At 44.7% G+C, this 12,663-nt stretch overlaps 1 protein-coding gene across 3 annotated transcripts; it reads left to right on the top strand.

The window, feature by feature from the left end:
* Window positions 1-230: 230 nt before the first annotated feature.
* Window positions 231-11,954, top strand: Rit1 (Ras like without CAAX 1). 3 transcript variants are annotated; one of them, XM_021157717.3, is made up of 6 exons: window positions 231-334; window positions 702-846; window positions 984-1,040; window positions 8,486-8,559; window positions 8,772-8,963; window positions 11,399-11,954. In XM_021157717.3, exons 2-6 carry the CDS (start codon window positions 741-743, stop codon window positions 11,627-11,629), a joined length of 660 nt encoding a protein of 219 aa, XP_021013376.1. In that variant the 5' UTR covers window positions 231-334; window positions 702-740; the 3' UTR covers window positions 11,630-11,954. The 3 variants fall into 3 exon arrangements, with proteins under 3 accessions (XP_021013376.1, XP_029331299.1, XP_085691879.1); XM_029475439.2 differs by lacking the exon at window positions 231-334 and adding an exon at window positions 341-517; XM_085835753.1 differs by lacking the exons at window positions 231-334; window positions 702-846; window positions 984-1,040 and having other exon boundaries at window positions 8,489-8,671.
* The last annotated feature ends 709 nt before the right edge of the window (window positions 11,955-12,663 follow it).

Genomic DNA, 12,663 nt, shown 5'->3' with positions numbered 1-12,663 from the left:
TAACAAGATCTGACACCCTCTTCTGGAGTGTCTGAAGACAGCTACACTGTACTTACATATAATAAATAAATAAATTTTTAAAAGTATCTGTTCGATTAATAGAACATCCATTTATGTAAGTGCAAGCCTTGAGATTCATATGTGACCAGAGGGCTTTGCGAGTTAGAGGTAGGCGTGGGGCGGAGCAGAGTATCTGTCAGCTGTGGGGGCGGGGCTCAGGGTCGCGCCCCGCCCACCGGCGCCATCTTCCAGGACCCGGGCGGGGCCCTGGGCTGTGGGGCGCAGCTGGGGAAGGAACGCGGGTTACCACCCGACCTCGGAGCTGGTTTCAGAGGTACAGGCTCAGGTGGACAGGGCGGGGGGTGACGGTGGCGGGAAAGGTGGTGAAGTGTGGGAGCCACGGCCACCGGGAAAGAACGTGGCGGTGTCAGGCAGCACTCAGCACTCATCCGGCTCCTTCCTACTGGCGCGCTGCCTCAATCTGAAGTTCCAAGTTCTTTTTAGTTTTCTGGAAAAAGTAAGTTTGGACATCTATGATCTGTTTTAGGACTGAGACTGGTTGGGAAGGGAGAGGATGTAGGGCTTCTTAGCGTTCTGCAATGAGCAGAGTAGGCCACGGTGTTTGGGGACGGACGCAGGAGGCTCAAGCTGTGGCCCACTGTTTCCATACTGGATTGAATGTTCTGTGCCTTCTCCTCTAGGAGGCCTTTCCCAGGGGCCCAGGACTGCCCGGGAGGACAATGGAGTCCGGAGCTCGCCCCGTTGGTAGCAGCTGTAGCAGCCCTGCAGCGCTCTCCCGGGAATACAAACTAGTGATGCTGGGTGCCGGTGGAGTTGGGAAGAGTGGTAGGTAACCATTTCTGTTTGCCACACACGTTTGAAACGCAATCCTCAGACCAGATGGGTTACTGGCTCTTGTGCAAAATTGATAGCTAAAATACTTCCTGGTCACACTGTCCTGAGTTGCATCTCTTGTTTTGAAGCCATGACAATGCAGTTCATCAGCCACCGATTCCCAGAAGACCATGACCCCACCATTGGTAAGTCAGCTCCTTGTTTATATTTCCAGATACAGCCTGGGAAAGTATCTCAATAGAGTTAGAGCTTAAAAAATAATATTTATATTCTAAGCTTGTTTGTGTATGTAATTCATACTTACTTAGAAACAAGAATAAACATTTGAGTATTTACTTTAGACTTCATATGCACATTTATGCTATCTTTAGTCTTCGAATTACGTTGATAGACAAACTGTCTTTTTTATTTAAGGACATATAATGTATTGTTAGATTAAAGGAAAAGTTTAACGATCACTCAATGAAACCTTTTCTTACTGTCACTGTTCAGGGTCTGACATGAGACTAACCCTGAAGGATGAGTCAGCTGGTTTGAACTTCCACAAAAGGAAGCAGAAAAACAAGTAGAGCCAGCCTGCTGAACTCTTAGAACCAATCTTCCACTCAGAGCTCTTCCTTTATTTCCTTATCCTTGCAGCTTGTATATATATATATATATATATATATATATATATATATATATATATTGTTATATATATATATATATATATTGTCTTCCTTGATAGCAGGTCGAAGCCCAAGCTAGCCTTGAACTCATAACACTCCTTCTGCTTAATCTGAGAGTAGAGGCCTGAACCCCATGCGCAGTTCTGTAGTTCGTGGATTGTATTGTTGTTATTAGCTGCTATCTGCTATCGACTGAAATGTTACAAAATCATAAGGAGGCAGTTTTGATTCTGAGTGATTATCTTAAATGTTGGGCTGAGGAGGGCACAAAGCTCTGCCATGAGCTGGGAGTGATGACAGACATCTGTAACGCCAGCACTTGGGAAGCAAAGGCAGGAGGAGTGTGCATTCAGCACCAGGCTCGGTGGCATAAAGGTTGGCCAAGAGTACATGGTAAGATCCTCTGTGAAAACACAAACAAAAGCCAGCTGATCTCTGCCTGTGCTCATTTTATTCAGCACGTGTGTCTGCGGGTTTGGGAAAACTAGAAATACTTCTAGTCTTTTTTTTTTTTTTCCAAAACAGGGTTTCTCTGTGTAGCCCTGGCTGTCCTCAAACTCAGAAATCCGCCTGCCTCTGCCTCCCAAGTGCTGGGATTAAAGGCATGTGCCACCACTGCCTGGCTACTTCTTGTCTTTTTATCGAACTGCATGGGAGTTCTTCATTTCTGTGTTAGGGATCAAGCCCAGGGCCGCACACAGGCTGAGTCCACGCTATACCACTGAACTGCATCCCAGCTCTGCTCTGGCAACCTTAGTACACTGTTGCAGAGACTCAGACTGTGGTATGGGAACTCCATGAATAAAATCAACCCAGGGCTTGGGATCAACTTCATTCCAGGCAGTAGCTCCAGGCTGCCCTGTGCTCCCAGTGCAGAGGCCAGATTCAAAGTGTCAGCTTTAGTGTTTCCTCACTAGAGGGAAGTGATCTGTGCCAAGTGGCCAGGCGGGTCAGTATCTACCCTCTGCTTGTAGGATGAGTGTTTGTCACTACTGCCCTCCTGCACTGCTGGCTCCTGGGTGTGGGAAGACTGGCTTTCTACACCCACCTAGTTATTCTGCCCTTGTTTATAGTGAGAACTAGCCACACCTAGAGATTGGCTGGAAAATGTCACATGGTCACCTCAGTTGGGCTCAGAGCCCAGACCTTGAGCTCAGGCCACAGAGTGTAGTGGCCCATGTCCTGACTTCAGTCCTTGGTAGAAGGGTAGATAATTTATGTGCCTCCTTTGTTTTGGTTTCCTATACAGGTTTGTAGAACAATCAAAATAGGCAGAATTTTCTTTGGCCGTGTCCAATGTTATCTGTTTTCTTGTGCTGTGATGTAATCCTGAGCAACTGCTCAGGGCTCATCTCTACCTCATTAACAGGCACCACTGATAGTCTTTTTATGTTAGCATGGTAGCTAACATGCAGTAGAGTGAAGTTTAATGGTCGTCATACAGTTTTATGTTAGCATGGTAGCTAACATGCAGTAGAGTGAAGTTTAATGGTCGTCATACAGTTTGAGATGTGAACTGCAAAAACAGTAACAAACTTGGACATATCTATGGATTTGCCACTGAAGAACCCGATGCACCCTGGGACTTACTGTGATGGGAAGGTGAGGGCTCTGCGGCTGAGGAGCATGTACCACCCGATAACTCTTGAATAAGGACCTCACTCTCCTCAGGTCTCTCTTCACTGCAATCTGTTTAGATAACCTAACTATGGCTTAGCATCTGTGGTAATGATGCGTGCCCCAATAGCCTGGTGACCTGAATTTATGCAAAACCCACGGAAAGATGGAAGGAGAGACTGGACTCGACAATGTTGTCTTCTTGGTTTCTGTATACATACTGTGGCACATGTGGGTATGTATACACACACATACACAGAGTCAAACATATATACAATAATAGAAATAATCTTTAAAGAAACAAAATAAAAACCAAGAGAACTCCAGAAGCAATCCCTCATTTCTTCTGTATATTTTTGGAAGTGACATTGAACGTTGTTTTTCTTTGTGGTGCTTGGGGTTGAGCTTTGGGGGTTGTGTAGACAAGCACTCAGCTATCAAACTATGTTCCCCAGCTTTCTTACGTTCTTCTACCCTAAGACGCTTTCGTTGGTTTGTCTGCCGTGGTGTGGACTGAGCTGAAGGCTGTATATATCTTGTGCAAACACTATTGCAGATCTGTACTCCTGCCTCATAAACTCCCTCTCTTCTTTAGGATTTATTTTCATCTTGTGGGTATGTTTGTCTATGCCCCACAGTGTGCCTGGTGTTTGCGGAAGCAGAAGGACATTGGGTCCTTGGGAACTGGAGTTCTACAAAGCTGTGAGCTCTCATTTGGGTTTTGTGAGGCAAACCTGGCTCATTGGAAGGAACCCCAAATCAGTCCATCTTTTGCCCTGTTCTGCTGCTCTCTCGGAATCGTGAGATTCAGCAGTCAATGTGCATGTGTCTTGAGCACACAGTGGACAAACAAAATTACAACTACAGAAGTGACCACATGTGTATACTCACATGTAAGCACAGATGGACATGTGACTGAAGTTAAAATCCAGTGTTAATCCCAGCCACTAAATTGATTTCAAAATTTAGCAATCTTGCCTGGCGTGGTGGCGCACACCTTTAATCCTAGCACTCAGGAGAGAGAGACAGCCAGATTTCTGAGTTCGAGGACAGCCTGGTCTACAAAGTGAGTTCTAGGACAGACAGGGCTACACAGAGAAACCCTGTTCGAAAAACAAAACAAAAAAAGCAACTTAGCAATCTTAACAGACAGTGATCTGTAATTCAGGAAGCATTGATTACATAGGCTTCTTCATCTCTGAAAAAGAGTCAGCAGCGGGGATTGATTTTTATTTATTTATTTATTTATTTATTTATTTATTTTTTGGTTTTTCGAGACAGGGTTTCTCTTTATAGCTCTGGCTGTCCTGAAACTCACTTTGTAGACCAGGCTGGCCTCGAACTCAGAAATCCGCCTGCCTCTGCCTCCCGAGTGCTGGGATTAAAGGCGTGCGCCACCACGCCCGGCCGGGGATTGATTTTTAAATGTTAGGGACCAGTGAAATGGCTCAGACGGTAAAGGTCCCTGTCACCAACTCTGCCCCGAGCTTGGTCCCATGAACTCATATGGTTACTGCAAGGGACCCAGCCCCTGCTCTCCTCTTGCCGCTGGAGCCTCCTGTGTCGTGGGCTGGCAAGTTTGTTCAACTTGAGTCCTGCCCTTCAGTCTCACATGGTAGAAAGAGAAGCAGCTCTTGAAAGTTGTCCTCTGAAGTCCACATGCACTGTGTGACATGTGTGTGCCCATGTGCAAACAATTTTAAATGTGAAAGGGAAATATTTTGGGATATATGCAGCCAGTTTTTGGTTTTGGTTTCAAGATAGGGTTTCTTTGTGTTGCCCTAGCTGTCTTGGAACTCGCTCTGTAGACCAGGCTGGCCTCAAACTCACAGAGATCTGCCTGCCTCTGCCTCCCAGGGGGTAGAGTTGCTCTTTTTTTTTTTTTTTAAGGTTTATTTATTCTTATTTATATAAGTACACTGTAGTTGTCTTCAGACACACACCAGAAAAGAGCATTGATCCCATTACAGATGGTTGTGAGTCACCATGTGGTTGCTGGGAATTGAACTCAGGGCATCTGGAAGAGCAGTCAGTGCTCTTAACTGCTGAGCCATTTCTCCAGCTCCTAGACCTCATTTCTTTATGTTTTGGGAGTGGGTAGTATTTAGGGTAGGAGTGGAGTCAGGATCTTATGTAGCTGAGGACAGCTTTGAACTCTTGGTTGTGTTCCTCCACTCCCCATGTCCTAGGATCATTGGCATACACAGCTGATTGTAAGTTCAAGGGCTAGATTTGTTTATTTAAGACTCTCAAAAATAAACATTTTCTTGGGCTGCTGAGGCAGGAGGCTAACAAATTGAAGGACCATCTGTTCTACAGACCAAATTAAAGACTAGCTTGATCAACTTAATGAGACCTGGCATAGTGTCTTGCCACAAGTTAAAGATTAGAAAGGGTTACAGTGTGAAACCCTGCATCGAAAGGAAACAAAGTAAGAAAGAACTCTCTGTAGAGCTCACTGATAGAGCTTGTCTTTCAGAGGCCTTGGGTTCTCTCTTCAGAACATTCAAAGGAAAAAGTATCAGGAGGAGGCAGATCTTAGTGAGTCCCAGGTCAGCCCAGTCTACATGTCAAGTTGGCCATTCAGGGCTACATAGTGAGACCCTATCTCAAAAACAAAAAATAAACAACAACAACAAAGTGAAATTAAAAATTTTTAAAGGGCTAAGATAATTCCTGCTTGCAGGAGGTGGTGCACGTCTTTAATCCCAGCACTTGGGAGGCATTGGCAGAGGCAGGTGGATTTCTGACTTTGAGGCCAACCTGGTCTACAAAGTGAGCTCCAGGACAGCCAGGGCTATGTAGAGAAACTCTATCTCAAAAAGCCAAAATATATATATATATATCCTGCTTGTACCACATGCTAACACCCTGACTTTAGTCCTCAGTATTACAGCTAACAGCAATGTGCAGAAAAGAACTTGGTTTGCAGTGAAGGGGTTATAACATTTTCTAGGAAATAATAAAACTGTGAGGGATGCTTCACTGAATGTAGCACACTGGCTGTTCTTGCAAGGTCACAGATTTAGTTCCCAACATCAACCTGGCAGCTCAGAACCATCTGTAACTCGAGTTTCAGAGGATCTGATGCCCCCTTCTGCCCTCTAAGGCATCCAACAAGCACTTTCAGCCAAAACACTCATATGCATAAAATAAAATTTTAAAAAACTTAAAAAAAAAAAAAAACAGGCATTGATGCCTAGTGACTCTACCCTTTAACCCAGTATTCTGGGCTGAGGTGTGTAAGATGCACATGGCTTTTCAGTCAGGTAGCCCTGGAGTTTCATTCTGGCCCCATCGCTAATTAACTGTGGTTTGAAGAAGACATCCAGTGTTTTAGGATTGGCTGTTGGTTTGTTTTAAAGACAGAGTCTCACCTGTAACTCTCAGCCTCAGACTCACAGAAGTCTGCCTCCCTCTGCTCTCCTCATCCCATGGTGGGATTAAGGATGTGCTCCAGCACACCTGGCCTGCCTCTGTACCATCATACCTGGTCTTTTGCTGGAAAATGGAAATAATAATAATAATAATACTCTATTGGATTATTGTGACTATTAAGTATTTAGTGCATATGATTTAGCCTTATCTCTTGCATGTACTTTAATAATTGATAATTGAGACTAAGGGCGTGTACCACTATGCCCAACAGTTAAAATATTTCTTTAGTATGTGTGTGATGTGTATGTGTGGAGGGGGACTTATGCCACAGCACATGTGTGAAAATCAAAAGGAAAACTTTGTGGGTTCTATTCTCTCCTATTTATGTGGGTTTTAGGGATCTAACTCAGGTTAAAACTCAGAGCCATCTTTGATGGCCCCTGGCTTAATATTTTAAAAGAAATTCTTTCAGAATTCTTATGGTGCTTTTAATAAGAGTGACCCCACAGGCTCATGTATTTGAATGCTTAGTCACCAGGGACTGAAACTGTTTAAAGGATTAGAAGGATTAATAGTTATATCCTTGTTGGAGGAAGTGTGTTACTGAGGGTAGGCTCTTGTGTGTGTGCTCTCCCTATCCCTCCCCTCCCCCTCCCCCCTCCCCCTCCCCCTCCCTTTCTCTGCCTATGTATAAGGTTGTAGCTCTCAGCTGTTGATCTACTGCTATGCATGCTGCTATGCTCCCCATCATTGTGGTAGTAAACTAACTGTTTGTAGGTAAGTCCCCAGCTAAATGCTTTCTTTCATAACCGTTCTTTGGTCATGGTGTCTTTTTACAGCAATAGTACAGTGACTAAGACAATCCCTTTCTTTTCTCTGCCTGCCTTCCTTCCTTCCTTCCTTCCTTCCTTCCTTCCTTCCTTCCTTCCTTCCTCCTTCCTTTCTTTTTTCTTTTCTTTTCTTTTCTTTTCTTTTCTTTTCTTTTCTTTTCTTTTCTTTTCTTTTCTTTTCTTTTCTTTTCTGTGTTTTCAAGACAGGATTTCTCTGTGTAGCCCTAGCTGTCCTGGAACTCACTCTGTAGACCAGGTTGGCCTCGAACTCAGAAATCCACCTGTCTCTGTCTCCTAAGTGCTGGGATTAAAGGCGTGCACCACCACTGCCCAGCTCGCTCGCTTGCTCTTTCTTTCTTTCTTTCTTTCTTTCTTTCTTTCTTTCTTTCTTTCTTTCTTTCTTTCTTTCTTTCTTTCTTTCTTCCTTCCTTCCTTCCTTCCTTCCTTCCTTCCTTCCTTCCTTTCTTTCTTTCTTTCTTTCTTTCTTTCTTTCTTTCTTTCTTTCTTTCTTTCTTTCTTTCTTTCTTTCTGTTTTTAAGACAGCACCTTCCTTTGTAGCCCTAGCTGATCTAGAGTTCATCATGTAGACAGACGTAGCCTTGCATTCACAGAGATACTCTTGCCTCTGATTCTTAAATCCTCAGAGTTCACTTTTAGCCTAAATTTATAGCTGCAATAGGATACATCACCAACCATGAACAAAGAAAAACCTATTATATACCCTAACCTATATATTTTAATGAATTTAATAACATCCTGAGAAAATTAGGCACCTAAAAACAACTTAGGAGCAATGAGATGACTCAGCAGGTAAAAGCATTTGCCCTGCTAGCCTGGTGACCTGATTTCCATCCCAAGAATGTGTATAAAGGTATAAGGAAAGAGGCAACTCCACAGACTGACCCATGGCCTCCATATGCACCCATATGCATGTCATATACACACATCCACATCAGTGATAAGAAGACACACCAGAAGAGGGCGTCAGATCTCGTTAAGGATGGTTTTGAGCCACCATGTGGTTGCTGGGATTTGAACTCCAGACCTTTGAAAGAGCAGTCGGGTGCTCTTACCCACTGAGCCATCTCACCAGCCCTGCCTTGTGTTCTTATAACAGACCTTTCTTCCCTCTTACAGAAGATGCTTATAAAATCCGGATCCGCATTGATGATGAGCCTGCCAATCTGGACATCCTGGACACAGCAGGACAGGTACTAAGCCAGAACCGTCTGAGCAGTGTCTCTAGGACAGGGAGCAGGCTTCTGTTGGCAGTGTCACTAGCTTGTCTCTCTTAATTTTCCATGCTATGCCTCAGGACAGCAGGTAACTGACATACTTGCTGTTTCTTTACTCCAAAGCAGCCAGTGCGCGTGTGGAAGTCTGCACTTCAGCAATGCATTCTGGATCTTTTGTTTCCTTCTAGGCAGAGTTTACAGCCATGCGGGATCAGTATATGAGGGCAGGAGAAGGATTCATCATCTGTTACTCCATCATGGATCGTCGAAGTTTCCACGAAGTTCGGGAGTTTAAACAACTGATTTACCGGGTCCGACGCACCGATGATACACCGGTGGTTCTTGTGGGGAACAAGTCTGACCTAAAGCAGCTGAGGCAGGTGAGGAAGGAATGTCTGAGTACTGTGGGTAGTCATTTTGCTTTTTGGTTTGTAGATTGCTTACCCCTAAAATAGAAAATGAACATTAGCATCTCTTGGCCTTGGACATGTCCCTCTATTAATTTCTTTTACTATAGGTAAAATTTAGATTTTGGAAATCAGTACACAGGAGTTTAGACAGTTAATGAGCTATCTGCGGCACGTACCTGTAACCTTAGCATTTAAGAGGCTAAGCCATACATTTAAGGTCAGCCTGGGCTACATAGACCCTGGCATAGGTAGTTAATCAACAAACAAGCAAATAGCAATAGAACACTCATTAAGTAAAGAATCATGAGCTGTTCATTTCATCGATCTTCAGAAATCTTTGGATGTGGTTTAGTGGTAGCGCTCCTGTCTAGCATATACAGGGACCTGGGTTCAATTCCCAGTACCACAAAATAAAAATTTTAAATTAATAAAAGCTAGGGCTAATAAGAGACCTCAGATAGTAAAGCACTTGCCGTGTCCTGTAAACCTAGTGGCCTAAACTCAATCCTAAAATCCACATAACGGTAAAACAAGAGAAGAGCCACGCAGAGTTGCCCATTGACGGTGATGCGTGTGCAGGGGCATGCAGGCCCCACACACAGTGTACATGCACAGTAAGTGAGTACTTTAAAAATAATAATTAATTATAACTAGAGGCTTGGAGAGCTAACGGAACAGTTGATAGCAGTGGCTGTTCTTGCAGAGAACTTGTGTTCCCTACCCAGCACCTGCATGGTGGGGCTCAGAGCTGTCTGTACCCCGGGATTCATGAGCACCGTCCATGCATGTGGTATACAGACATACATGTAGACAAAACACTCATACACATAAAATAATAGTAATAAAAATTATATACAAGGGGCTGATGAGATGGCTCAGCGGTTAAGAGCACTGACTGCTCTTCGGAAGGTCCTGAGTTCAAATCCCAGCAACCACATGGTGGCTCACAACCATCCATAACGAAATCTGACGCCCTCTTCTGGAGTGTCTGAAGACAGGCTACAGTGTACTTACACATAATAAATAAATAAATGTTTTTTAAAAAATTATATAAAAAAAAAAAGCTAAACTAAAACTTCAGAAATAAGAGAAATGATTGAGGGTTTTTCTGATTTTATTTTTAAAACAAAACAGGGTGTTACTAAGTTGTCTTGGCTGGCCTGAAATGCTCTATGTAGGCCAGGCTGGAATTGAACTGGCAAGTTCCATCCCTCTGCTTCCCAAGCTCTGGGATCAAAGGCTGCGCCAAGCGATGCCCTTCAGTCTAGCAGTGATTTGAATGGAGTGGTGAAGTGTGCACCCACAGCTGCTACCTGCCAAGTGTATAGCAGACAGGTCTCCTGGGACGTAGGAAGCCTCTAGGAGTCCGTATGTCAGACCCTCACTGCCTAGAGGAGAAAACAAGAAGCAGTCTCGCTATCCAGAAGCAGGGGAAGTACTGCACTTCCGTAGCCCAAAGCCTCATGTTGGCTTCTGACAGGTCTGTGCTGGCTGGATCAGGTTTCTTCTTCCCTTATGCTTTTCTTTCTTAAAAGCAGTAGTGTAAAGAAAACTACCATTATCAATATTCATATTTACTTGATAACTATTACCTCGAAAGGCTAGATCCCAGTCCCATCACTAAAGTGATTGTAAGAGGCCTGGGTTCAGTTTGGTTTTCTGGGTTTGTTTTTAAACCTAGGAATGGCGCTGTGTGCTTGCAATCCCAGCACTGGGATGGGGCAGCAGATTCTTTGGATTTGCTGGCAAGCTCCAGCCAATGACAGACCTTGTCTCAGAAAAGAAAAAGTGCAGGCTGTGGATAGTTCAGTTGGTAGTGTCTGCACATCATTCAGGGGGCTGGACATGGTGATGCACAAGGCAGAGGCAGGTGTGACTGAGGCCAGCCTGGTCTACACAGTGAGTTCCAGGACAGTCAGGGCTACAGAGAAACCCTGTCTCAAAAAAACAAAAAATAAATAAATAAATAAATAAATAAATAAATAAATAAATAAAATGGAGGACTCCCTAGGCTCTATCCCTGCATAAACCAGGCTCATGGCACAAACCTATAATTCCATCATCATGGGGCAGAAAGTTTAGAAGTTCAGAGATGTGCTTGGCTACCCTGGAATATAAGAGTCTGTGTTTAAAGAAAACCTTGAGGATCCGATTATGAATCAAATTGCTAGAATTAAATCTGTATTTGAAACACTTGGCAACCCTAAAAAACCATCTTGAAGTACACTAGAAGTAGAATCATAGTGTGAAGTCATGTAGTACTCTCCTGTGTGTAGGGCTGTGTATTCAACTGGCACCGTCCAGTGTGGGAGGGGCTTGCTGCTAAGGATAGCCACTTATGCTGTGACAGTTGTCACTGCCACCTGCTCTGCACGATGCATTTTCTCCTGTTTGTGCCTTTGAAGGTCTCCAAGGAAGAGGGATTGTCTCTGGCTCGAGAATTCAGTTGTCCCTTTTTTGAGACCTCAGCTGCCTACCGTTACTACATCGACGATGTTTTCCACGCCCTCGTCCGGGAGATCCGTAAGAAAGAGAAGGAGCTAGTATTGGCCATGGAGAAGAAGGCCAAACCCAAGAGCAGCGTATGGAAGAGGCTGAAGTCACCTTTCAGGAGGAAGAAAGACTCGGTCACCTGAATGAAGTGGACTGTGCTCCTGTGAACTGCAGTGCTCCTCGTGCCTGCTGTGAACTGCAGTGCTCCCCCATGCAGTCCAGTAATCTGCAGCAGGGAGCATGCTGTCTGCTCTCTGCTATGTGGTTATTCTAAATGTCACTGGCGAGGGGACTCGCCTACTGGGAGCTGTCATTGACTTACTGTCTAAAGCCCTGTGCTCGGTGACTCCCACGCATGAGCTCATCAGGGCTGTGTCTACTCCTTAATTGTCACACATTAGAATCTGGTCAGCCATTGTTTTGGTTATGTTGCTGATGTAAATTTGTGTAAATGGTTTCTACCCAGGAGAGTATGTGTACCGTGTGCACTTGACTAAGTTCACAACAGAACGTTGTGTTGTATTCTCCCCACCACCCTTCAACCTGAACTTCCAACTGTCTCACAGAAGGACCTCTTCGTTGTGTAGCCACACTGTGCATCCTGGAGACAGAGCAGAGATTGAGTAGGGGAACGAGCAGGTGTCTGCGGAGCAGACTCCTGTGGTGGACCGTGGAGTGCAGAGGGTTAGGGAGATCTTGCCATTGCTCACACAAGAAGACAGAGCCGGAAACATGCAGGGCCAGACCAGTGTTCCTACAGTGAGCCCCAGAACTGCACATTTGACCCAAAGGCACTCAGGTGGTGAGAAGAGACAGAAGCGCATTTCTCTCTGAACATGCTTGGCTCTCCCCAGCCCCCGTGTGTGCCTTTCTTTACCTGTGCGGCCTGGTTCTGGATCCGGGACCATTGCTGGATGACTGGAATCTTACTGAAATCCTTTGTTGGGCTAGCATGTGGCTCACTGCTGTAATCCTAGTATTTCAAAGTCTGAAGCAGGAGGACTCCCATGAGTTTGAGGTTACCCTTGCTTATGGAATGACAGCCTGTCTCAGAAAAACAAAAGCACAATTAAAAAAACACAAATTCTTTCTTAGGACCACTGTGCCACACGCCTTGTCCAGCTTTATATCCCCTCTGAAGAGTCAGGCGAGGCCTGATGGCTTTTAGGCCTTTCAT

The sequence above is a fragment of the Mus caroli genome, unplaced genomic scaffold (genome assembly GCF_978045245.1).
Source record: "Mus caroli unplaced genomic scaffold, Mus_caroli_1 scaffold_3, whole genome shotgun sequence".
Classification (NCBI taxonomy): Eukaryota; Metazoa; Chordata; class Mammalia; order Rodentia; family Muridae; genus Mus; species Mus caroli.
The sequence above is the reverse complement of the archived record's forward strand: the minus strand, read 5'-3'. Positions and strand labels throughout refer to the sequence as shown.